The sequence below is a fragment of the Scyliorhinus torazame genome, chromosome 18, assembly GCF_047496885.1.
Source record: "Scyliorhinus torazame isolate Kashiwa2021f chromosome 18, sScyTor2.1, whole genome shotgun sequence".
Taxonomy (NCBI): domain Eukaryota; kingdom Metazoa; phylum Chordata; class Chondrichthyes; order Carcharhiniformes; family Scyliorhinidae; genus Scyliorhinus; species Scyliorhinus torazame.
In genome coordinates, this window is record NC_092724.1 from 126,176,182 (window position 1) to 126,203,971 (window position 27,790).

The following is a 27,790-nucleotide window of genomic DNA, read 5'->3' on the forward strand; positions in this document are numbered from 1 at the left end:
AGTGTTGATATAAGCCTACTTGTGACAATAAAGATTATTTTTTTTTTAATAAAAAAAAAAATCAAATGTGAATACATTTCCTGTGTTCAATATACTGCAATTGTGCTGGCGATGGGATTCTACCTTCCTGCTACTTGTAGTAGGATTTCCATTTTAAGCCACCCCACACCGCCAGATAACCCGCGGGGGTGCATTGCCAGCATGGAAAATTAATCCCAATCACCGGAGAATTTCCACTGTGTGTGATACTTAGAAACAAGTTGGCCCAACCAGTCAATGCTGGTGTTTATAATCCACTCGACCTCCTGCTAACTTTGCTAAATCGACCATCATACCCATCTATTTCCTGTTTTTCTCAAATACTTGTCTACTTACCTCTTAAATGCACCTCTGTTGTTACCGCTCCTTGGTACCAAGTTCCATATTCTTACCACTCTATAGGTACAGAACTTTCATATGTGTTATATTTACAGATATAAGGCCCAAACGTATATCTCTATAGGAATTCAATGAAGTAAGTTTTTGCTGTGGCATTTTCAGTCTAATGTTAGTTACTCCTGTCTGAGATGTGATTGATAATTGACACAAATCTGCATTGCAGTGCAGCCTTGATTTTGGATCCTACACAAGGCTGCAATTCATATTTAATCTTCAAATTTCACTAGAATGGTGCCAGAGTTTAAAAGGTTTATTTATATGGACAGGTTACATGGCTTGTAGTCCCTTGATTATTGAAGATTGAGTAATGATCCGATCAGTGTTTAAATTGTTAAAAATATATGAGAAACTATATCCTCTGCTGGGGGAACCACGTATGAGGGACACATTGTTAATGTTAGAGCTAAAACATTTAGGAAAGAAATTAGGAAACATTGCCCCACCATGGACTGAATTTTACGGCCCTGTCACGGCGAGCTGTTCAAAACTCTATTGACTTCGGCAAGACCGGAAAACGCACTGGTGGGCAGTGCTGTAAAATGCCACCCTATATTTCTGGATCCAGGGACAATTGGAGCTTGAGGGGGTGCGATTGATATATTTTAATTAGGTATGAGTAACAAACGATGCATGTTAAGTAGGGTAAAAAGAGTTGAGATACAGATCAATTATGACCTAATTGAATGATGAAATGGCTGGAGGGGCTGAATAATCTACTCATTGTTATATTCCTAAACTGCATTTTCTCCTTCCAGAAAACCAGTTAATTTGTCAATGCACATTGCCAACCAATGAGCTATATCAAGTCAACCATAACTGCATCTTTGAATATAGTTCAACATTTGTTCTTGACCAGTCAGAGCGAACATTTGAGAGGATATAAATAGGAGACAAACTAAGGCAAAATACCTAAAAATGATGCAGAATTGCCCTGCTATCATGGATTTATGTGGTTCCAAATAAGACCTTCAACTTTGTCACCTTCAGTTAATCTTTTTTCTTCTTTTTTTATAAATTTAGAGTATCCAATTATTTCTTTTCCCCAATTAATGGACAATTTAGCATGGTCAATCCACCTAGCCTGCATATCTTTGGGTTGTGAGGGCGAAACCCACGCAAACATGGGAAGAATGTGCAAACTCCACACGGACAGTGACCCAGAGCCGGGATCGAACCTGGGACCTCAGCGCCGTGAGGCAGCAGGGCTAACCCACTGCGCCACCGTGCTGCCCTACCTTCAGTTATCTTGGCTAAACATACTGAACCATCAGACTGACTAGCATTTTCTCATGTTTAAACTAAATATTCTATTAATTAGATATGTTATTGATAGTGATGTATTGTTTTCATCAAAACATTTAATTGCTTGATCAGAAATCAAATGGGGAACTTTTAGTCATGTGCCGTTTATTTAGATTCCTAACATGAGGGCTTTAATATTTCCTCAGGCTGGGGAGAAACACTCCATGTTCCTGCAAAGACTGAGAACTCTTGGGGTGAGCCGCCACCTCCACCTACCACGGTCGATAATGGGACTTCAGCATGGGGCAAACCTCCTAACAGCAATTCAGGTTGGGGAGATAATGCTGCGGAGTCAACAGGGAATTTTGGAAGAGGGAATGCTCCAGCTGCTGTCCCGGCAATGTGCAAACCAGGTAACAAAATATAAGAAAATGTTTATTTTGTCAGTTGCTGTGGTGAGGTACTTAAATGCTTATGCACCAACTTCTAGCACTTCACCAAAATAAATTTGCTCATGAGCATTTTGATGTTTCTCCATGAGGACAGTCAGTTCAGACAATATTGAAATCGCCTATCATTGTAGTTTATGAAATGATTATTGAAAATGGGTGCATAGATCATTTGTATATTACAGTATATGTAATGGGTTGTTCCATAATCCTATGAGGATTTCATAGATCATAGAATGCCTGCAGTGCAGAATGAGGCCATTCAGCCCATCCAAGTCAGCAATGACCCTCTGAAAGCGCACCTTACCCAGGCCCACCCCATCCCTGTAACCCCACCTAACCATTGGACACGAAGAGATAATTTATCTTGTCCATTCCACCTAACCTGCACATCTGTGGGAGGAAACCAGAGCAGCTGGAGGAAGCCCACGCAGCCAAGGGGAGAGTGTGCAGATGCCACACAGTTACTCAAGGTCAGAATCGAACCTGGGTCCCTGATGCTGTGATGCAGCAGTGCTAACCACAGTGCCACCCCTATTTATTGGAGTAAACAATTTTTTTAAATTGCTAATTCAATTATGCACAAATCCAGATATTGACTTAAATTTGGTTGAGGTTAATTCTGGTGCCCACTGTTATCTGTGGAAAACCTTCAGCCTCTTATGAATCAGCTTAGTTTATGAAATGGCCATTTAAAAAAAATAACTTTCAATTCTAGTTGGCATACGGGATTCCTTTTAAATCAGTTACAATGGTTCTGAGGCCTTCATAGAATCCTTACAGTACAGAAGGAGGCCTTTGGCCCATCAAGTCTGCACCGACCCTCTGAAAGAGCACCCTACTCAGGCCCACTCCCGTGCCCTATCCCTTTAACTCTACCTAACCTGCACATCTTTGGACTGAGAAGAAATCAGAACACCCGGTGGAAACCCACGCAGACGGGTGAAGAAAGTGCAAACTCCACATAGTCACCCAAGTCCCTAGCGCTGTGAGGCAGCAGTCCTAACCACTGTGCCACTGTACCGCTCTTAGTGAATGGCAGAACAACTTGAAGGGCCAAAATTGTCTTCTCCTTCTATTTCTTATTCTCTAGGGTTATAATTTAAGTCAGTCAATGGAATATAGAAGGGGAAATGCCAAACACTAAATTTCAATTTATTTATTCTTCCATTCTCAGTGCAAAAATGTTAAATATAGAAGTTTTGTAAGAAGTAATATTGCTATAGATAAAGAATCCCATAATTTGATCATTCATCCCAATCTGAGAGAGGCAAAATTTGATCATTATTAACACGTTTATTGAAACATTATTAACATGAGTTTTGAAACATTGCAGCAAATTTAACAGAAATATACTTGAGTAAATTAGGTCAAAAAAATGTAATTGAAAACAGAATGGTTTTGATGTGCAGTGTGCTGAATATTTCTTTTCCTGAATGCTTGATGAAAAATTCCAGTAGAAACCGTTTCATTCAGTATAAAATATAACCAGTTAACTGGTGAACAGCACAAAGAAAATTTCAACACTCAAAACCTATTCTTTATGCATTTCATTTTCTCTTTTTTGAATGTTATTATGCCTGTATACCCTGGATTGTTTTTATGGCGAAGGGAGTGAGACAGTGGGAAACCAGCGCAAGTAAATTTGTGTATTCCATAATGAACAAAATACATCCAGCAAGTTTTTGAATTACATGATATAGATCCAAGTAAGTTGTTCAACCTGGACCATGAACACACAGGAGTCAAGTACACGCGCAGCCTTAGCAAACTGCAAGTGTGTTTAGAAAGCACTCTTTCTTAGATAAGTGGATATATATATATATAGACTGACCTCCCAATAAAGCTGTGTCAATTAACACTTCAAATAAATATAATCACTTTTGTATTGGAATTGAAGGTTGCAAGGGTAAGTGGCGATTGTACTAACTAACCCAGTCAAGAATTTACAGTCAAGAAAATGTAACATTGAAAGAGTGTTGTCGAGTATTGTTGCAAAGGATGGATTTTTTTTCAACTTCCTGCTTGGTTGAGTGTAGCATGAAGCTGGTAAAGCTGATTTATTTTTCTTTCCCGTTTACCCTTAGGAAGTGCTGATGGGGCACCTTGAATCTTGATTTTCTGAAATTGAAAGAAAGCTAGTGTAATGAATCAAACAAGTGTATTGCGATAACCATGCAATTAGAAAAGCATAGTATGAATATAACAAGTCAACATGGTTTTACTAAAGACAAATCCTGCTGGACAAATTGTAGTCTTTTTGAGGATGTAACTAGTAGGGTAGCTAATGGGGAACCAGCAGATATTATACAGCTGGATTTCTAAAAGGCATTTGATAAGGTGCTGCACAAAAGGTTGATGTACAAAATGAGGGCTCATGAAGTTGGGGATAATATATTAGCATGGATAGAGGATTGTTTACATATAGAAAAGAGTGGGCATAAACTGGGCTTTTTTGGGCAGTGAATAGTGTTGGATCCTCAGCTATTTACAATTTATTTTAATGACTTAATGAAGCGACTAAGAGTAATGTATTTAGGTTGACTGATAATACCAACTAGATGGAAAGGTAAGCTGCAGGGAGAACACAGAGGCTGCAAAGAGATATAGACAGGGCAACAAGATAGCAGATGCAGTATAATGTAGGAAGTTATTCACTTTGAGCGAAGTTATTCACTTTGAGCGAAAGAATGAGAAAGCAGATTTTTCTTTTTAAAAAGATGTTAAACTTGTAGATGTTCGTTTTCAAAGAGACTTTGGTGCTGGTGCAAAGAATGCAGAAAGTTAGCAAGCAGGTGCAGCAAGAAACAAGGAAGGCAAATAGCATGTTTGCCTTTATCAAAAGGGGATTGATGTGCACAAATCAAAAAGTCATGCTCCAGTGTTTTAGTGAGGCAATGTCTGGAGATTGCAGTTTTACTCTCCACATAAAGGATATACTTGCACTGGGAGCAATACAGCGAAGGATCATTAAATTGGTTCCTGTGATGAGGGGGATGTCCTGTGGTAGGCTGAGTAAATTGGCCTTCTACTTTCTGAATTCTAGAAGATGAGAAGCAATCTCATTAAAACCTACAAAATTCTGATGGGGCCTGATAGGTTGGATGCTGAGATTGCTTTGATTGGTCAGAGAAATCTAAAACACGGAACGGCACAGCCTCAGGATAAGCGACCAATCATTAAGGACTGAGATGAGGGGAAATTACTTCACTCAACGGGTTGTGAATCTTTGGTCTTCTCTACACCAGAGAGTTGTGGATGCTCCATCGTTGAATACGTTTAAGGCTGAGTCAGACAGATGTTTGGGGTCCTGGAATTAAGGGATTTGGGGAGTGGACGGGAAAATGGAGTTTAAGGGAATGGTCCTATTGAATCGCGGAGCAAGCTGACTGGGCCCTGTAGTCTACTTCTGTTCCTATTTCTTAATTCTTAACATGTAGAGCTGGTGCAATGTGTAGGTCAGTAAAAGTAGGACTTGTGAGTTCCCCTCAAAAGATATTAATGTACCAATTGGGTTTTTTATAATGAGTTACCAGCTTTTTAACCCACAAGCTATTGAATTAAGAGTATAAGAAATTGAAACGAGAGGCGGCATGTGGCGCAGTGTATAGCACTGGGACTGCGGCACTGAGGACCCGGGTTCGAATCCCGGCCCTGGGTCACTGTCTGTGTGGAGTTTACACATTCTCCCCATGTCTGCGTGGGTTTCACCCCCACAACCCAAAGATGTGCAGGTTAGGTGGATTGGCCATGCTAAATTGGCCCTTAATTGTAAAAAAAATAAATGGGTACTCTAATAAAAATTTTTTTTTTTTTTTTAAAGAAATTGAAACAATAGGTAAGTAATTTGGCTCCTTGAACCTGCTCCGCCATTCAATAAGAACGGCTGATTTGATTTGTGTCCTTAACTCTGCTTTTCTGCCTGCCCCCGCTCTGTAACAATCAAAAATCTGCCCAACTCTGCCTTAAATATTGTCAATCACCCATTGGGAAATAGAATTTTAAAAACTAACAACCCTCTCGAGAAGAAATCCATCCTCATTCACGTCCTAAATTGGAGACCCCTTATTTTTAAACTATGCCTCCCTGTGAGGGACAGAAATCCTGCATTCAGCCAATTAAATCTTGGAACATCTCCACTGACTTTTCAGGTGGCACAGAGAAAAACCCCACTACCCATTAAATTCTGCTCATCGATTTATTTATGTAATAGTATTTAATTGTCATGCATGTTGGTTGTCGAGTAGCCACAAAACTGATAGTCGAGTAGCCACAAAACTGATAGAGGTCACTAAAACTGCAAAATTTAATTCTGCAAAATTAAACTTTTCCTTTAATATAACATGACACATGCCCAAGTACAAATAGATTGTGTACTTTTGTCAAAATTATTGATTTCCTTACGCACAATGTCGTTATCTTTTATTATTCAGCCTCCAAATCTATGCAAGAAGGTTGGGTCAGTGGTGGAGATGAAATTGGCCTGAATAGTAGCCATCATCCTAACTGGGAAGAGGATGAGGGAGAGATGGGAATGTGGAATAATGCAGCTTCTCAGGAGAGCAACTCTTCCTGCAATTCCTCAGGCTGGGGCAATGCCAACAAGAAAGTGCATCAAAAGGTAGTTATTTTTTTATTTGGGTTATTTGCAAAAATGCATATTTTGCAGTGGAGCTGGGAACCAAAAGGTTGACTGCTGTTGATAATATTGGAAAGAATCTAAACAAGTTGCTTGCATTTTACAGGGCATTAAAGCATCCAGTAAGCAAGAGGAGACTTGGCTTATGAACCGCCTGATAAAACAATTGACTGATATGGGCTTCCCTGTAAGTAGTTTTTTTGTTAAATCTGTTCGATCCTGTGCTAGTGTGTACAGGAAAATTGTGCCATGTGTGTATCAAAGAGCTTGTTTTTGCACTTCGCAAGCACCTTTAGTTTGAAGTTACGATTACAAAGTCTTTCTTGTTTAAGTCAAAGGTCAAAATAAACATTTTTTTCTGCCAACGCAATATGGCTGTCTGCACAGATGTCAATTTGCTATGCTCAAAACATGCGTTTTGTAGGCAAGAAATGTATGCAGCTCTCCATACCTTAACTCTCATCACGGCAGGACCTGCTTCCAATTATATTGAATAATTGTCAAAAAGCCATCATTAACAATTCACAATAGAGGGAAGAAAAATACTGCTGATGCTGCAACTCGAACAGAAAACTCTGGAGGCTTCAAGGCAAGATGATGCTCGAGTGTCTCCAAGATTTTCTGATCATTCGCTTGCTGCCTTGAATAATCTACTTCTGCATTAAAATGGTGTAAAAGTTTTTTTTTTTCTTTGTCACTGAATGAATTTCAAATTAGCAGTGTCAGATCAATGAATTCTATTCTGCCTGCCTGCCTGATACCACGAGCTCACGGCTGCATGTGTCTGTAAAACAGTAAACATGACCGAGAAACAGTAAGACTGCATGCACAGCATTGGCAGCAAATGCAGCCCAAAGTAAAATATTGAAGTTGGGGCAGCCCTTTTGTTCTAAATCTTCATCAGCAAGAACAATTATTTTCACAACTATTACACAATGGCTGAGATGGGGCGTGACCAATGAGTGGCAGGATTATGGCACTGTATCTATAATTGGCTTTGAAAAAAAACATGTGGAAACGCTTCAGACTTTGGTGTAAGATATAAGAAGTAGAGTGTCACAGCAATCGGTGATGGGGCCTCAACTATGTACAATCTACATTCATGATTTGATTGAAGTGACCAAAGGTACAGTAGCTAAATTTGCCACTGACACCAAGATAGGTAGGAAAGTAAGTTTGGCAAGAGGATATAGTGAGTCGTCAAAGGGATATAGACCTGTTAAGTAAGTGGGCAAAGGGTTTGGCAGATGAAGTATAATGTGGGGGAATATGAACTTGTCCACTTTGGCAGAAAGAATAAAAAAGCAGTACACTATTTAAATGGAGAGAGATTGGAAAACTCTGGTAACTGGTGTCCTGTTGCATGAATACGCAGTTACAGTGAATGATTAAGAAGGCAAATGGAGTGTTGGCATTTATTGTAAAGGGAATGGAATATAAAAGTTTGGAGGTTTTGCTGCAGCTGTATAGGGCCTTGGTCCGACCATATCTGGGGAGCAGTTATGGTCTCCTTATTTGAAAAAAGATATAATTGCTTTAGAAGCAGTACAGAGAAGGATTACATGACTCATTCCTGAGGTGGGAGGCTTATCTTACAATGAAAGGTTGATCAAGTTGGGTCCATACCTGTTAAGAGTTTAGAAGAATAGGTGATCTTATTGAAACATACAAGATCCTAAGGGGATTTGATAGAGTAACTACCTGGAGGATGTTTCCACATGTGGGAGAAGCTAGAACCAGGGGCACAGTTTAAGGAGTCTACTATTTAAGGCAGAGCTGAGAAGCGCTTTCTGTCAAAGTATCATTAGTATTTGGAATTTTCTTCCAGAAAGAAATGGAAGTTGTGTTATTGTATCTATTTGAGGGCAAAGTAAACAGATGTTTGATAGACAAGGGAGTCGAGGGTTATGCGGGGAGCAGACGGCAATATGTAGCTGAGACCACAATCCGGTCAGCCATGACCTTATTGAATGGCAGAGCATGCTCGTAGGGCTGAATGGTCTACTCATAAATCTTATGTTCCATTGATGGAGTACCACATCCTTATAAATTACTTAGTTAAGGATATTGTGAGCAAAATCTTGGAAGTTTGTGAATGTTACCAAATTAATATAATAAAGGCAGAACACCATTAGATTCAGAAAATTTGCATATTTTGCTGACATAGTTATATTATGTCATGAGCATTGTTGTGAAGTAGATTCAGCCTTGTGGTAATATAAAACTGTGAATTGAAGCATGAAACTTTCTCCACAAGAAGATCATTTAATATTCCCTGGCTATGACTCTGAGTTTAAAAAGCGTCAAAAGGCACTTCATAATCTTAAAGCAGCCTTTTTTAAAAATGTTTTGCAAAGGCAGAATGAAGCTCTGCTTCCAAGTGTAAGAATGTATGCACAACAGTTTCTTGAAACTTATTGAATTTGCAACTGCGTAATATAACTTTGATCTTACTGGTAAGGAATCGCTATTTGCAGCCACGTGTTAAATGTGCCACTAATGCAAGATGCTGATTAGGAAAGAAAGCTAGCAATTACTGGAGATAAATGTAGTAAACAGTTAATCTACTCCATTGTTGTATTGATAAAGATAAATAAGGGGGAAAAGGGCACTTTAAGAAGACTAATATTTTCAAAATGATAAAAGGATTGATAAGATGCAGGAAATTGTTTACTGTGTCGAAATGTTAAATACCACAGGGATAATTTTGTGGATTTAGTTATCAGGAAAGAACAAACCAAAAATGCAAATGAAGTCAAGGTAATTTATTAATTTTTTGGCGGGGGGGAAGAAACAACAGGCAGAAATAATAAAAGCTGATGGTAAAGTTTTACAGAAGAGCAGGTGTGTTTATTAGTGGTCTTTTCCAGTTGCTTTAAATTTTCTGGACTTTTACAGTTAAAAGCTAGGAATTCCTGATTTCACTAGTTGTGAAGATGCGAATCCCTGCAGATGAAAATAAGGAGCAATAAATAATTTATTACAATTGCACCAAATCTACTCCTGTCTTTTAATCATATTACCCAAATCATTTAATTCTGTGGAACTGGATACACCACGAATGTTAGTCAGATAACAGCTACCCGTGCAGGTTCTTCAGTAATCCAGTCTGTTTGAAATATTGTGTGCAATTGCAGCCGAGAGCCTGTGAACACAGGAAGAAAAGTACACCAAAAATAAACCCAAATGTCTCGGTCAGGCATTACCCAAACAGACACAACCTCAACAACTGTTGCAGTGGTCAGATTCAAATATGCTGGGATCACATATAGGACAATGCTTTTCATTGAAAGTAATCCTTTTAGGTAAAAAAATAAACTTCCTGACAACTGTAACAGTTTGCAGGTACTTATCAGCAATATTCTTGTTATTCCATGTAGCTTCTAAGTATGTTGTCCCAAATAATCAGTAACGTTTTTGTGATCAAGTTTTATTTCTAATTCCAATTATCAAATAATTAAGTATTGCATATACTTAATTTACAGAGGGAACCAGCAGAAGAGGCTCTGAAAAGTAATAACCTGAATCTTGATCAAGCTATGGGTAAGTCTGAGATGAGTGCTGATGGACTAAATTATGTTCTTGTGGAAACTTCTGACCATAAACATAATTCACTGGACATCTTAATTTCTGTTTAAGAGTAATATCTGTTATGCTGGATTCGGGCCTTGTTGCCAAGCCTGTCAAAGTTCTTGGAGGACATTGCCTGCTAATTTTTTTTTTTTTTTTTTAAAAGATCGTAGTCACAGGTCTTACTCCCCACTGGATCTTAGCCTCAGTCTTGTAAACTTAATGGCTCCAGCATCCAGATATGTTCCACTTCTTCATAAAACTTTTTGTTAAACAATAAAAAGTGTCCATAAAAGTGGTCTTGCACCTTCGTAGCTGACCTAACTTTCTTGGTGAAAGAAAATTCTAACAAAAACAATGGTAGTTTTGGGTCTTACACCATGCTGCCCAGTCTGTGGGTCCTTGAACTGACCCGGAAACAATGAAGTGTTATTAAAAGCTGCTCTCACTTTCTCTTTAAATGGCTTTGCTCTTGTAATTGCTTCTCAGTCATAATGTTCCCTGACTACCCAGTCACTTGGTGGGGAAAAAAGAACCTGGGCATCTTGGCCACAATAATAAAAGCAAAATACTGCAGATGCTGGAAATCTGAATTAAATAAAGAAAATGCTGGAAAAACTCAGGAGGACTGGCAGCATCTGTGGAGAGAAACAAGAGTTAACATTCCATTCCAGAGTCTGTATGACTCTTCAGAGTGTATGACTCTCCACCGATGCTTCCAGGCCTACTGAATTCTTCCAGCATTTCCTGGTATTTTATAGTAACTTAATTGGACATCTCTTTTTGTGTTTAAAAGCTGTTCTCATTCTCTATTTCGTCCTTAAAACAACCTCACTTTCCCACTCCACTTTGGTCCATCTGGAGATCCTTCAAGCCCAATGGCAACTGTCCTCCCTGTTTAACTGGTGCTGTCTGCTGTGGCCCTGCAAAATTAATGTAAAATGCAACCTAGCAGACCAACTGTGCTTGGGCGATGAAAAGAAAACTGATCCTGTTGGGCTTCATTCCAAATACACCACATTATTTCCTTCCCACTTTGTCACTATAAGACATAGGAGCAGAATTAGGCCACTCAACCCATCGAGTCTGCTCCGCCATTCAATCATGGCTGATATTTTTCTCATCCCCATTCTCCTGCCTTCTCCCCATAACCCCTGATCCCCTTATTGATCATGAACCTATCTATCTCTGTTTTAAAGACACTCAGTGAATTGGCCTCCACAGCCTTCTGCGGCAAAGAGTTCTACAGATTCACCACCCTCTGGCTGAAAGAATTCCTCCTCGTCTCTGTTTTAAAGGATTGTCCCTTCAGTCTGAGATTGTGTCCTCTGCTTCTAGTTTTTCCTACAAGTGGAAACATCCTCTCCACGTCCACTCTATCCAGGCCACGCAGTATCATGTAAGTTTCAATAAGATCCTCCCTCATCCTTCTAAACTCCAACGTGGACCCACCGGTTGGGGGAGAGCCCTGGCCATGGTCACCACTGGCTAGTCCAGCATTTATTACTCATCCCTAATTGCCCTTGAAAAGACGGTGGTGAGCTGTCTTCTTGAACCGCTGCCTCCCTCACTGGGGTAAGTCTTCACCTCTGGAGCCAGAAGGTTATGGGTTCAAATCCCACTCCCCGACCTGGGGATATTGTAACTTAGGCAGTGTTTTGACTTCTGGTGGCACCCTCGAGGAAGCAGGTCGCAGGTCAGATCGCTCCCGCCCGCGATGGGCAAACTGACCTGTTAAATGGACTTTTGCGGGACCTGGCAACCTGGTTAGGTTGAGGAGACGATAGGGAAGAGCCCCCCCCCCCCCCCCCCCCCCCCGGGGTATGAGAAGCTGGACCAGAAGTGGTCGAGCGGAGCGGCAGGGCTCGAAGTGGGAGCAGCGGGGACCCCAGGCCGGGCGGCGAAACATGGCGGACGGCAGGGACCAGGGAGCGGAGGCTCACTGGCCAAGGGAGCAGCAGATGGAGTTTTTTAAGAACTGCTGCGCCGAATTGAAGAGGGACACGTTGGACCCGATGAGGGCGGTAATGGACCGAATGGTCGAGGCACAGGCGGTCAAGGAGAAGGCGCTCAGGGAGGTAGAGGGGAAGCTCTCCAGCCAGGCGGACACGTGGCGGAGCTGGAGCACGAGGTGGAAGAGCTGAACGCCCGCCAGAGGAGGATGCAGGAGCAGCTTGAAGAGCTGGGGAACAGAGCCAGGAGGCAGAATTTGAGGACCGTTGGCCTCCCTGAGGGCTGCGAGGGGTCGGATGTGGGTGCATACGTGAAAGGTATGCTCGAGGCGCTGATGGGGCCGGAGGCCTTCCCCCGATCCCTGGAGTTGGATGGGGCGCATAGAGGCCCGCAAGGAAGCCCAGGACGGGCGACCGATCGAGGGCCTTGGTGGTCCGCTTTCACCGGCTTGCTGACTGGGATCGTGTGCTGCGATGGGCCAAGGCGGAGAGGAGCAACAGATGGGAGAATTGTGAGGTGCGCATTTACCAGGACTTGGGAACGGAGCTGGCCAGAGGCGTGCAGGATTCATCAAGGTAAAGGCAGCCCTCTACAAAAAGGAGGTGCGATTTGGAATGCTGTATCCTGCGAAGCTGTGGGCTACTTTTGAGGAACTCTACAACTATTTTGAGACACTGGTGCAGGTTTGGACTTTTATCATAGAAAAGACGCTGGACGTGAACTAAAGGGCTCTTAAGTTTTTTCAGTGTTGTACAGCGGCGGTTTGTTAACCTAACTTGCTCTGATTAGGAGTGATTTTTTTTTTCTTGAAAGAAGAAGCTGGACTTGAACTAAAGGACTCTGGGCTCTCAGAGCTTTTGTGTGGCGGCGGTTTGTTATATTATCCTGTACTGTAATGTTATATCCCAGATTGTTTTCAGCCGGGACAGGGAGCAGGGGCTGGAGGGCGCACTGTGTGGGGTGTTAGTGGGAGATTGCAATGAGGGTGGGGGTGGAGGTGTAGAGAGAGGGGCCCTGCAAAGGGGGTCCCGCACTTGGTACCTTTTGGCGGGGGATCGGCGTCTCGGAGAGGGGGATGGGCTAGGGGCTGGCCAAGGGACATGGAAGGGCATGGGGAGATACGATCAGGTTGATGGGTCCTTGGTGTGTGAGGGGAGGGCCCGAGTGCTCGGGTAGGAGACAGACAGGCGCCAAGGGCAGTGGTCAGCGTAGCTAGCGTAGGTCAGGGGGCACCAGGGAGAGTAGGAGGAGGGGCGGGCTAGGTCCAGGCGCGGGGCTGGCCTCGGGGGGGGCGGGGTGGGGCAGACGGGAAGGGGAGCAGAGGAGACTTAAGGGGCAGGGGGGGGGGGGGGGGGGGGGGAGAGGAGGTGTCGAGGGATCCCCTGAGGGAGAGAGTCGCTGCGAACTCTCGGGGAGCGGCGCAGGAAACTGATAGCAGCAGCACCCAAGGGGGGGGGGGGGGTTAGAGCCACTTTAGTTTAGTTGAACACGTGGAGCATGGCAAACAGAGTTAATAGGGGAAATTTTTTGTTAACATGTTTATTCTTGCCCACTGTTTGTTTTCACTATGTTAAGGCCCTTTGCATAGGCCCTGTGATCTCTCTGGAAATGTTACAAATTTGCTTTAAATAAAGAAATTTTTTGAAAACATTTTTTTTTGAACTCCAGCGTTTGCAGACCCAGAGTCCTCAACCGTTCCTCAAATGACACGCTCTTCATTCCAGGGATCATACTTGTGAGCCTCCTCTGGACGCTTTCCAAGGCCAGCACATCCTTCCTTAGATGCGGGACCCAAAACTGTTCACAATACTCCAAATGGGGTCTGACCAGAGCCTTGTATAGCCTCAGAAGTGCATCCCTGGTCTTGTATTCTAGCCCTCTCGACATGAATGCTAACATTGCATTTGCCTTCCTGACTGCAGACTGAAACTGCATGTTAACCTTAAGAGAGTCATGAACGAGGACTCCCAAGTCCCTTTGTGCTTCTGATTTCCTAAGCATCTTCCCATTTCTCCTTCCAAAGTGCATAACCTCACACTTTTCCACATTGTATTCCATCTACCACTTCTTTGCCCACTCTCCTAGCTTGTCCAAGTCCTTCTGCAGCCCGCCTGCTTCCTCAATACTACCTGCCCCTCTACAGATCTTTGTATCATCTGCAAACTTAGCAACAGTGCCTTCAGTTCCTTCCTCCAGATCATTAATGTATTGTGAAAAGTTGTGGTCCCAGCACCAACCCCTGAGGTACACCAATAGTCACCGGCTGCCATCCTGAAAAAGACACCTTTATTCCCACTCTCTGCCTTCTGCCAGTCAGCCAATCCTCTATCCATGCCAAGATCTTACCCTTAACACCATGGGCTCTTAACTTATTTAACAGTCTCCTTCTGGAAATCTAAATAAATCACGTCCACTGGTTCTCCTTTGTCTAATTTCCTTCTTACTTCCTCAAAGAACTTGAACAGATTTGTCAGACATGACCTCCCTTTGAGGAAGCTGTGCTGACTCCATCTTATTTTATCATGCCAAGTACTCCGCAATCTCATCTTTAATAATGGACTCTAAAATCTTACCAATGACCGAAGTCAGGCTAACCTGCCTATAATTTCCCGCCTTCTGCCTCCCTCCCTTTTTAAACCGGGGTGTTACATTCGCCACTTTCCAGTCCTCTGGGACCCTTCCTGCCTCCAGTGATTCCTGAAAGATCATCACCAATGCCTCCACAATCTCCTGAGCTATCTCTTTTAGAACCTTGGAATGTAGTCCATCCGGTCCAGGTGATTTATCCACCTTCAAACGTTTCCGTTTCCCAAGAACCTTCTCCTTAGTAACAGTCACTGCACTCACCTCTGCTCCCTGGTTCTCCTGGAGCTCTGGCATATCACTGGTGTCTTCCACCATGAAGATTGATGCAAAGTAACTATTCAGTTTGTCTGCCATTTCTTTGTTTCCTATTATTACATCTCCAGCCACATTTTCCAGTGGTCCAATGTCTATTTTTGCCTCTCTAACCTTTTTATATATTGAATAAAACTATTCTCTTCCTTTATATTACTAGTTAGCTTGCATCATACTTCATCTTCTCCCCCTTATTGCTTTTTTAGTTGTTCTCTGCTTTTTGAGCAGGCTGCAGGGTGTGTTTTAGTTTCGTTTTCAGAGCTGGATAACTGCAGTCACAGCCAGAAGGTGTATGAGTTTCTCTCTGTAATCTAAAGACTGTAAATCGATCCTGGTGATTTAAACTCATAACAGTAGTGACTTTAATCTGATGTATTTCTGTTTAAAGGTTTGTTCAGTCTTCTGGGTGTTAAAAGGACAACTTACAGATTACTTAGTGCTGTATTCTTTGGGGGTTGTATTTGAATTAATGGTTGCTAAGATGTTCACTGTATATTTTAAAATGGTTAACTTGAGTTCATAGAATAAACATTGTTTTGCTTTAAAAAATACGTTTCCATTTCTGCTGTACCACACCTGTAGAGTGGGCCGTGTGCTCCCCATACCACAATCTATTAAAAGTTGTGGGTCAGATGAACTCCATGATACACTTTGGGGTTCTCTAAACCCTGGCCCATAACACTATGCCTTTTTAGGCGATAGGTTGCTAATATCCATTCGTAGAACAATTTCTCAAAGTTTTATTTGTGAACTAAGTAAAACTTAAACGGAAGATAATTTTACAATTTGCTATTTTTGCTTTCCTGAATAAGGCTTAAACGTTTACACTTGCATTCTTCGGAAAGAAATCCCATTTGAAAAGATTTTTGGAAACAATATGGTTTATATCTCTTCACATTTGGACAGTGTTCCACAATGCATACTGTATTAGACCTAGTGGCTTTTATGGTTTTGGGTTTCACAAACTTTAACTATGGTTTCTTTTTGAACATTTAACCTCCGTAGTAGTTATTTAACATCTTCCATAGACTCTCCTACAGTACTGTTTTTACTGTCCTCTACCCCCGGGAGATTTCTTGACATAATTCCACTAAAAGCTCACCAGATGACCTGGCATAAATTGGGATGTCAATGCATGGTGAATTACTAACATAATCTCATATATTGGGACGGCATGTGGCACAGTTGTTAGCACTGGAACTGTGGTGCTGAGGACCCGGTTCAAATCCTGGCCCTGGGAATTTGGAGTTTTGCACATTCTCCCCGTGTCTGCATGTGTTTCACCCACACAACCCAAAGATGTGCAGGTTAAGTGGATTGGCCACGCTAAATTGCCCCTTAATTGGGGGAAGAAAAGTAATTGGGTACTCTAAATTTATTTTAAAAAAATATAATCTCATATTTTCCCTTCTCGGTGTTTCCTATTCCATGCCCACCTGCATTAGTTTATTTTTGTATGTTGTTTTACCTACAGTCATCAAGCAGTCTCTTTAGAAGTTAATGTTTGTCTTCTGTTTTTTTTTTTCTTTTCCTTTTTGTTTTATGTTAAGATGGATTTTCCCCTTTTCCAGGTGCTCTGTTGGAAAAAAAACTGGAGATGGACAAACGTGGAATGGGAATGTCAGATTACAATGGAATAGTTTCTAAACCACTTGGTTGCCGACCACCTTCTATCCCCAAAGAGTCTTCCATGGATCGGCCCACCTTTTTTGACAAGGTTTGTTATGAATAAATAACAGAGAAAGAACAAAGAATAATTATGCCTAAAGGCAAGTTCCCTAGACTAGTGAATGAAACTGATTTATACTTTAAAAATATAATGGCCAGTTCTCGGGGTTATGGATCTTATGCACTATTTTGGTGTACATGGAGCAGAAAGAGTTACTGGGAAATACTTACACCTCATGGCAATTGAACCAGCTTTCAGATTTCACTTGTAACCTGTAGGAAAAATCAAGTTTACTTCGAGAAGTAAAAATGTAAAGATTTAATTTGGAGTTCTTTTTGAAAGAAACGTAATCAATCAATGTGGGGTAAATTGTTTTTTCCCCCTAGTTTATTTTGTACTGACAGCAAGTTCGGTATGAAATTTAAACTTTTAAAAAAATCACTCCCCAACTGAGTTAACCTGACATTTTCTCTGCTAGCCCAGAGACATTATTTTTCTACTCTGATTTTAAAAACATTGAAAGTCTCACTTCATTGGTCATTGCAGTACCAATGTTTCAGATTATTGCTGCAGAAAGTCATACATGTTCCTAAGGGGTGGTACAGGGGTTAGCACTGCTGCCTCACAATGCCAGGGACCCCGATTCAATTCCAGCCTCAAGTCACAGTGTAGAGTTTGCACTTTCTCCCTGTGTCTGCATGGGTTTCCTGCAGATGCTCGGGCTTCCTCCCACAGTCCAAAGATGTGCATGTTAGGTGGATTGGCCATGATAAATTGCCCTTTAGTGTCCAAAAGGTTTGGTGAGGTTACAGGGTTCGGGTGGAGCCATGGGCTTAGGTAGGGTGCTCTTTCCAAGGGACGGTGCAGACTCGATGGGCCAAATGGTGGACTCCTGCACTGTCGGGGTTTTATGATTCTATGAACCTGTTTGAAACTCCACTTGTGAGAGTTAAAATACTTAGCTGCACATGACCCCAGTAAATTTGTATCTTTAGCAATTGAGATTGCTCATTTTCATGGCTAAGGAGAAAGCTCTGGGTTTGTCAAAGTTGCAGGTTGTCAAACCCAAAAATTGGCCTTTTGGTTTGAGCATAATTCCCACGCAGACACGGAGAAAGTGCAAACTCTACACTGATGATTGTAATGTGTAGCGGATTAAGCACTTGAATATAGTAAAATGGTACGGATTTTATGGTGGCCAGGTTATAGTGAGATGGATCTTCTTTACATTTGGCATATTATGAATCATTCTCGAAATTGATTCCCTTCAAGATTCTGAGCATACAGAAGTCAAAGCCCTGAAGGACACCAGCAGAAGCTGTCTGATATTTTTAGTGCTGGTTGTGATTTGGCGTTTGTTTTTTTAAATCATAATCTTTCATTTGTTTGTCATTAAAAATTCACAGTTTTCACTATATATTGGGGTGTTATTTGGTACCTAGTATACATGTTCTATTTCTTACATTGCTTCAGTTATTGATTTTAATTGAGTTTTGCTTGATTGCAAGAATGATCTTTAGTTTCTCTGCATTTGGAATTTTATATTAAGCTTGGCTTCGATGTGGTATGCAGTTGTTGCTCTTTTGCTTCCTCAATTAATTAACATATGTTCCCTTGCCTATTGCTTTTCTTTTACCTTTTCTTTAAAGTGCCACAGGGATGTTTTATATGTTGAAATTTCTCTATAAATGCAAGTTGTCAGTTGCAAAACATGATCTTTAACAAATGTGTTGGTTGTTTTGATAATGTTTTGGAAGATGTTCATTAGATTTCATGTGCAATCAGCACTGTGTTCATTAGCTGTTGATTTTCTTAGCATGTATCAAATCCAAAAATGCTTATTTAGTGAACCATGTCAATGCTATTCAAGCAAATTTTATGTCAAGTTGGCCAAAAAAGAACATTTTCAGTCTAAAGACAACATTTTGACTTCTCAATAGGATAGTTTGAATGTTGCAGGAGGAGTTTCATGAATTATCATTTTTTGAAGTATAATCTTTGCCTAAATTTAACCAACAACCGGTAAATTTTGCAAGCCATTACCAAAATAATCTGTCAAAAGATATATTTGGTGTTCTATTTATATGGGAGGTTAATATAGATAACCAAACTTTTTTTTTATAGATAACCAAACTTATTGAAATCGGGGTTAAATGATTATTACATGCTGTGACCTTGCATGTTGGCATCTGTGCCTTTTGGTTTGAGCATAATTCCCATGTTATGAAATGGAGGTCATGAATGTACTGCCATTGTTGTTCTGTCTTGCCTGCAATCTGTTTGTTTTAATATTGCAGTAACTACTGTTTTTAATCTTTTATCTTTAACATGAAAAAGATCTATATTGATGCAACTTAACCCTTTTTCTTTTTTTTTTTGTTTCCTTCTCTCTATCTCTCTTCCCCACCATCATTTATGTCTTTGAAACACCCATTTCCATCATCCTTTTAACCAAACTTATTCTGAAAACTATGAAATCCCTCTTAAATGCTTGCTGTGAACTCCATCGCATTTCGCTGGTAATGGTGCCGGGCCATGGTTGGCACTGCATAGCTCACTCTATCTTTCTCCAATCAGGATGGCGGCCCAGTGGAAGAGTCCCCTACTTCACCATTTTTGCCTTCACCAAGCCTGAAGCTTGCCCTTTCAAACAGTGCACACCCTAATCAGGCCCTTGGTGCCATTGCCTCTGGGCTGGGCATGCAAAACTTGAATTCCTCTAGACAGGTAAGGCTGGCGGCATACATGAATTATTGCTTTATACCCTCCAGTATTAAGACAGAAAATTTCTTGAACTTGGAGGAGAAATGGTTATGTTCAAAAATTAAGAAATCCACCTGCCTTTTCTGTGATGGTTACATGTAATTTTTTTTCTGACTCCGCATAATCAGCTTCATCTTGCAGTGACCTAGTAACCTTAAGCCCTGCAGATATGACACCCTTTGATCAACCCAGAGAGAGATCAGCCCATTTCCTCTCGTTTCTCTACGTGTCTCACTCACTGATTTTGTTTTTTGGATTAACAAAATTATACTTTCAGTCTTTACTTGTAAAATTGTTCCAACACAAGCTAGAGAAAATATATATGTACAAAAGCATGGTATACATCTTGTTTAAAAATCTAACATGTTTTTGGGCGGGCCTCAAAATGTGTTCCATTTAAAGAAGCAATCGGTTCTTACACACTACCTGCAGGTTGGGCAAATGTATTTTCTGCTGTTCATCAGGATACACACTACATTAGTCCTCTGGGGAAATTCCTATTCAAATTCCCTTTTTATTCTTCTCAAATTCTTTTAGTTCATTTGTTCCAAATTTTAAAAAGTATCTTCACTCCAGAATTCTGTGCGCTATTTTTTTGTGTGGGCAGCACGATAGCATAGTGGTTAGCACTATGGCTTCACAGCGCCAGGGTCCCAGGTTCAATTCCCAGCTTGGGTCACTGTCTGTGTGGAGTCTGCACATTCTCCCTGTGTCTGCGAGGGTTTCCTCAGGGTGCTCCGGTTTCTTCCCACAAGTCCGAAAGACTGGCTGTTAGGTGAATTGGATATTCTGAATTCTCCCTCCCGTGTACCCGAGCAGGCACTGGAATGTGGCGACTAGGGGCTTTTCACAGGAACTTCATTACAGTGTTAATGTAAGCCTACTTGTGACAATGAAGATTATTAAACATTTAGCTGTTTTTAGTTAAATCTAATACTTTAGCTTGTAGCAAAGAAGATCAGATTGGTATTGCAATATTCCACTTTAAGTGACAATTTTGCCAAGTTTTGTCTTATCTTTGAAGGATATGTCATTTTAAAATGATTGTATAGTCTTGTAGCTTAAGGTTGCCCTTCCAATATTTCCAAAATGATGCTGAGGTCATAAGAGTTGTGTAAAACCCATTCAGAAATTAGATTTGTAAATAACATCGCATTGACTGTATCTTTGAATTTTGCACGCTGAAATAAGAAGCTCCGATTTAGTCACTGAATCATTTTTGTCCCTTTTATAATCCATAACAAAAGTCTATATTTTGCCACAGTGTTTTTAAGGCCAAGGTGAGTTAGAGTTTTGGATACTAAAGGGGTCCAGGGATATGGAATAATACAGGAGGATGGAGTTGAGGAAGATCATCTTTTTGACTGGTGGAATAGGCTCCAAGGGCCAAATAGCCTATTCTAATAATAATAATAATTGCTTATTGTCGCAAGTAGGCTTCAATGAAGTTACTGTGAAAAGCCCCTAGTCGCCACATTCCGGCGCCTGTTCGGGGAGGCCGGTACGGGAATTGAACCCGCGCTGCTGCCTTGTTCTGCATTATAAGCCATCTGTTTAGCCCACTGTGCTAAACCAGCCCCGGCCTCTTATTTATTTATTGTACCTCTTATTATGTTACATTTGCAATGATTCGGATTCTTTTAGCTGATGTAGAGCTGTAACTTTGAATAATGCTGGCCAATGCTGGTTTAAAAAAAATTATTGGGAAATAAATTAAAAAACACTTATCACGCCCTCACTGTATAATATCCAAAAATTCCCACAAGTTTGACATTCCCACCCTCCTCCCAACAGTCCACATTAACCCTTACCAACTTTTACAGATGCACCATAGAAAGCATCCTATCTGGCTGCATCACAGCCTGGTATGGCAACTGCTCGGCCCAGGACCGCAAGAAACTTCAGAGAGTCGTGAACACGGCCCAGTCCATCACATGAACCTGCCTCCCATCCATTGACTCCATCTACACCTCCCACTGCCTGGGGAAAGCGGGCAGCATAATCAAAGACCCCTCCCACCCGGCTTACTCACTCTTCCAACTTCTTCCATCGGGAAGGAGATACAGAAGTCTGAGAACATGCACGAACAGACTCAAAAACAGCTTCTTCCCCGCTGTTACCAGACTCCTAAATGACTCTCTTATGGACTGACCTCATTAACACTACACCCTGTATGCTTCATCCGATGCTGGTGCTTATGTAGTCACATTGTACACCTTGTGTTGCCCGATTATGTATTTTCTCTTATTCCCTTTTCTTCCCATGTACTTAATGATCTGTGTTGAGCTGCTCGCAGAAAAATACTTTTCACTGTACCTCTGTACACGTGACAATAAACAAATCCAATCCAGTAGCAATTTAAGATAGTTTATCTTCCCTGATGATTGGTTTGCTTAATTTAGATAGTATAGTAACTGTTTGCAGGACAGCACAAATTCTGTCTTGTGTAAATTGTTGGAGATGACTTGAAATGATTAACTGTCTCCTTTTCTGTGCAAGAGCTATATTGTAACTGCACCAACTACATAATAAACTTTACAAGCTTTGTTTTTAGTGCACTCTCGTTTACCGTACTACTTGTAAACTTTTGTTAAGAGCTGAATATCCATTTAGCTCTGTTCTATCATTGAAAATGTTAAAAGTAAGAAAAGTGTGTATGTGTGTGCTTTGAAGCAAAAACAGAGTTTTACTTTCCCTGACTCTGTAGAATGATAGCTGAAGGCTCATTTAGCTGTCAAAAATGCCTTGCTGCTTCTCCACTGGACACATTTAATTGCAACCTTAATTTAGCATACGCAACAACGTTAGACAAGCTTCCCTCGATCAGCCAAGTGTCTTTAAATCATTTTTTGAATTGCAAATAAACAGAATGTTAGTTTTTTTTGTTAAGCTTCATGAATGAATATGTGCTGCTTTTAACAATGAATTAAATACACAGATTTAAAGGATTAAGGCTGGTTATATACAATGAAATTGACTGTACTGTTGAAGTTATAAAATGAATCATAGAATCCCAGCAGTGCAGAAGGAGGTCATTTGGCCTATCAAGCTTGCACCCTACCTAGGCCAACTCCTCTGCCCTAGCCCTCTAAGCCCTTAACCTAACCTTTGGACACTAAAGGCCAATCCACCTAACCTGCACATCTTTGGACTGTGGAAGAAAATCCGAGCACCGGGAGGTAACCCACACAGACACTGGGAGAACTCCACACAGTCACCCAAGATTGGAATTGAACCCGGGTCCCTGGTGCTGTGAGGCAGCATTGCTAACCACTGTGCCACCATGTCGCCCATGATATTTCCTTTTTTTGTCTTGGTAACTTTCCACTGAAATTCTGTAAACCTTCAGATATATGCACGATGAGCCCAAAGGAGGCAGTGGCCCAGTGGTATTGTCACTTGAATAGTAATTCAGAGACCCAGAGTCATGCTCTGGCCACTTGTGATCGAATCACACCATGGCAGATGGTGGAATTTGAATTCAATAGAAATCGGGAATTAAAGGTTTAAAAAAAAAAGTGACCATGAACCCATTGTCGATTGTTGTAAAAAGCCACCTGGTTCATTAATGTCTTTAGAGATGGAAACCTGTTGTCCTTGCCTGTTCTAGCCTGCATGTGATTCCATAGCAATGTGGTTGACTCTTAAATGCTCTCGGGGATGGGCAATAAATACTGGCCCAGCCAGCAACGCCCACATCCATGGGTGAATAATTTTTTTTTAAAGTGAACAATTGCTTTTTGTTTTGTGATTTTCTGGTTAAAAGGGCATTCTTCTCTTACCAATTTACAGAGTGGCAATCTAGGTATGTTTGGCAATAGTGGAGCAGCACAAGCCAGGACCATGCAGCAGCAGCAACAGCAGCCGCCAGTGCAACCTCTAAACTCATCCCAGCCTAGTCTTCGTGCTCAAGTGCCTCAGTTTCTATCCCCTCAGGTACGTAAAGTTACTCATTATGAATAACCAACTGAATTATTCAATTTGTGCCTATCACTTTTTCTAAATTTATTAGGACCTCTATGTAACGCTACTTTTGAAGGCTGTGGGAAAAGAATGGTATACAAGATTTTTTTTAACCTCTATACCAATTCACTTTAATTGCTTATTTTGCTTATTTCTGCAGTAGAATAAATCTGGCTTTGAAGGATATTAATAAAGTCATGAAAATTTTGTTATGTTTTATCTTTTTGCCAAGTTGATGAAATTGAAATATTTGGGCTGTGCAAAAGATTTTTCTGTAGCACTGTACCATTGATATTTTGAAACAAGCGGCATGATCGAATGGAAAAGTTTCTATGTGTCGTTTGTGGTGGGTTTTGCTGGGAGTTACACCCCAGCTCTGTCGATGGGTTCCCCACCACTATCTAACCACAGTTAGTCACGTTTTTGGGCCCTGAAGTTTCTCCCCGGTCAAGCCCACACTTAGAATTATTTTCATTGGGAGCAGCAAAGTGGTGCAGCGGTTAGCACTGCTGTCTCATGGCGCCAAGGACCTGGGTTCGATCCAGGTCCCGGGTCACTGTCCATGTGGACTTTGCACGTTCGCCCTGTGTCTGTGTAGATCTCACCCCCACAAGCTCAAAAATGTGCAGGAGAGGTAAATTGTCTCTAATTGCCTAAATTGTCTAAACTCTAAATTGCCCCTTAATTTGAAAAATTGGGTACAGTAAAAAAACTATTTTAAATAATTATTTTCATCACTGGGGCGCTGAACCTGCTGGCCAGACCGGCTCCTCCGAGATTGGACAAACGTTTTGAAAGGATGGCCCAATCTCTAAGTGGGCTTGTGAATTCTCCCCCCCCTCCTCCCCCACAGGCAATGTTACCCCCCCCCCCCCCCCCCCCCCCCCCCCCCCCCCCCGGCGGGAAGTCTTTCCCGGCATCTGCTGGCCGTGTCGCGCTCCTGTTCAGGTACCACAGAGCCGATAGATCGTGTCCAAGATTTAAAAACCTATGCAAAGGTTTTAAAGACAGTCCTGAAATTCAACTTTTAGTTAAGTAATTTATAAGCTTTCCGGCAAGACTTTTTTAAAATGTAAAATTCTGGGCTTCGAGATGAATGCTGGACTTCGAGATTTACAAACACTTCAATATTTTTTGTGTCTTCTTTCAAGGTTCAAGCACAGCTCTTGCAGTTTGCAGCAAAAAACATGGGTCTCAACCCTGCACTATTAGCCTCGCCAATTAATCCTCAGCATATGACTATGTTAAACCAACTCTATCAGCTGCAGCTGGTAAGTAATGCTGTGACAATCATTTTTCTGGTTTGGAATCATCCACAGTGAATTTCTGGTGATCACCAGTAAGCACCAATTGTGTTTTAATTTTTGTGTTCTGTAGGATCAATTCCGCCTTCAAAGTATGTCTGTTGTTTTCCATGGCAACATTCTGCCGACTTAATAATTGTGTATTCAGTTCCAATAAATGACAGTAATTCAGCTAATACTGGTAGAATATCAGATTCCTTTGCTCAAGATACTCCAACTCCCTTAAATGGGTAAGCGCAGCTTTGCAACTAAATGGAAGTGCTGCATCTCGGGAAACAAAAGTTTGGATTCGCTTCCATAGACTCCCACCCCATCATATGCTCTCCTTTTTAGTCAAAAAAGAAAAATGCGATGAACTAAAGATTTCTCCATGATTAATGCCAATGTCATTGCAATTGACAGACAGGGTGGACACTTTAATTGTCATCAAAAGTTCCTTTGAATTTTTTCCTAGTTTCCTTTTTTTTTCCTGAGATGCAGCACTTCTATCTAGTTGCAAGGCTCTGCTTACCCATTTAAGGAAGTTGGAGTATCGTGAGCAAAGGAATCTAATATTGTACTCTTGTTAATTAGTGAATTACTGTTGTTTATTGGAACTAAATATGCCATTATTAAGTGTGCCTTTTAAAAGCAAATCATGTTACTGGAAGAATAAATAACTTGGTGCAAAGGTTGTACTAGAATCTTTGGGAAAAAATAGTGTGAAAGAATTGACACAATAGTCACAAGGAAAATCATGTTACGTTAATTAAATCAGTTTATTCCAAAATAAATCTGAGTTTGGCTTAAATTAATCAGGCTTTCAGCAAGAATTCAGGAAAGAAAAGGCGAATAAACAACATCCATAGAAATTTACTGATATAAATCAAGCCAGAAACATTTGTATAAAATTGTTGAAATACTTTCAGAAATTTACTGGCCCCTCACTTTTAAGATATTACTCATTTTCCATTTTGTGCTTGCAGGCCTACCAGCGTTTACTCTTCCAGCAGCAGATGTTACAGGCCCAACGTAATGTTTCTGGAACCATTAGACAGCAAGAGCAACAAGTAGGTGCAGAAAATTGTCAGCCATTTGCTCAACTTCAAGCCATTTCACAGACCATAATGCTGAAAGGAGAGATTATTTGTCAAATTTGAAAAGCCAAAGTACAGATAAAGATGTGCAATTAGCGATTGGGAAAACAAATATGTATTCTCGGCTCATCAGGGATTAATCTAATGAGCGGTTTTTGAAGTTGTTAAATTATCTTTGTTAACTTCAGATTTCGCTCTCATTTAAGCATGTAAGAATATTATAATCGCCCTACTTTTTCTTCACAGTTTCATCAATATTTAAACAAATTATTTTCAGTAGCTCGCCGATGGTACAGCACAGTTGAATTGCATTCACAGCACTCTTTACAAGGGATGGCAGGAAAAACTTTGAACCCCTTGGTTCCAAATCATTCAGTGATATTTTACACACATCTGTGGAATCACATAGAAGAGACAGTATTGGGAATAAATCGTCAGCCAAGTTGTTTGTTTTCCATCTCTTCACCCTGACGGAGACTCATCTAGAAATGTGGTTTTAATCAAGAAAACAGTTAACCTAGCAAATACAATATCAAACTACACCATTTCAGACATAGTTCTACCACCTATCAAATGTATTAAATTATAAATTGATTGTTTCAGCCTTTCATACATACAAGAGTACAAATGTGCTTGCAAATCCTTGGGGAAGCAATTGAGTCCTTTGCTTGTTCTGAAATAGATTCTACAATATTTTGCCATATTGGATTGATTTTCAACCAATCTGAAGCTATTTCATGCACCAACAGCTGTAGATTTTCTCATACATGCCCAGATTTTGCTCTAACAATAGGCAGGGCTAACCACGCTCATCATTAAAAGAGAACAAATTTGACAGAAACGTTTGGCATCTGCACATGTTCAATTAAACATGGAAATCCAGAAGTGTTATCAGTGATGCCCTGCTCCAGAGTGTGCAATTGCACTCCTCATTGACAGACTGGGCACAGTAAGCACATGAACTTGGGTAATTACTCTCTAGTTTTGGTTGAAAAGTTGGGACTTATACATTCAGAAGTAAATGAGTTCTTTTTAAAAAATATATATTTATTAAAGTTTTTTACCAACACAATTTTTTCCCCTTACACACAATAACCCCCCCCCCCCCCCCCCCCGTAACAAAATAACACGAAATCGCACTGAGCAAGATATATACATGGCAAAATGGTATATTTACATAGCTTTATACACTGGCTCTCTCCCGCACGTGCCAATTTCCCCCATCCTTCATGTTATCTCCTGCTCATGCATCCCCCCAAGCAATCCCCCATTCGCCCCCCCCCCCCCGCCCCCCCCAGGGTTGCTGCTGCTGCTGACCGACCTTCCTCTAACGCTCCGCGAGATAGTCTAGGAACGGTTGCCACCGCCTGTGGAACCCCTGTGCAGACCCGCTCAAGGCAAACTTAATCCTCTCCAGCTTTATGAACCCCGCCATGTCGTTTATCCAGGCCTCCACGCTGGGGGGCTTCACCTCCTTCCACATTAGCAAGATCCTTCGCCGGGCTACTAGGGACGCAAAGGCCAGAATGCCGGCCTCTTTCGCCTCCTGCACTCCCGACTCGTCCACTACTCCAAATATTGCTAGCTCCCAGCTTGGCTTGACCCGGACTTTCACCACCTGAGATGTTGCTCCCGCCACTCCTCTCCAGAACCCTCCAGTGCTGGGCATGACCAAAACATATGGACATGGTTCGCCGGACTCCCTGAACACCTTCCACATCTGTCCTCTACCCCAAAGAACCTACTCGACCTCGCCCCCGTCAAGTGCGCTCTGTGAACCACCTTAAATTGTATCAGGCTGAGCCTGGCACATGAGGAGGAATTAA

The 27,790-nt window shown here is 41.3% G+C and overlaps 1 protein-coding gene across 21 annotated transcripts in view; it reads left to right on the forward strand.

Annotated features, from left to right (window-relative positions):
• The window catches only part of tnrc6c1 (trinucleotide repeat containing adaptor 6C1), an 881,061-nt gene that overhangs the window by 809,434 nt on the left and 43,837 nt on the right, over positions 1–27,790 (forward strand). For 15 of the 21 annotated variants that reach the window (XM_072483296.1, XM_072483314.1, XM_072483305.1 and 12 more), the window contains 9 exons: positions 1,887–2,093; positions 6,563–6,750; positions 6,875–6,955; positions 10,254–10,311; positions 16,740–16,906; positions 19,412–19,585; positions 23,414–23,557; positions 24,736–24,855; positions 25,854–25,937. In XM_072483296.1, the coding sequence (XP_072339397.1) occupies positions 1,887–2,093; positions 6,563–6,750; positions 6,875–6,955; positions 10,254–10,311; positions 16,740–16,906; positions 19,412–19,585; positions 23,414–23,557; positions 24,736–24,855; positions 25,854–25,937 (1,223 nt within the window). The remainder of the gene's footprint in view (positions 1–1,886; positions 2,094–6,562; positions 6,751–6,874; positions 6,956–10,253; positions 10,312–16,739; positions 16,907–19,411; positions 19,586–23,413; positions 23,558–24,735; positions 24,856–25,853; positions 25,938–27,790) is intronic. The other 6 variants (XM_072483317.1, XM_072483298.1, XM_072483300.1 and 3 more) reach the window with 3 other exon arrangements.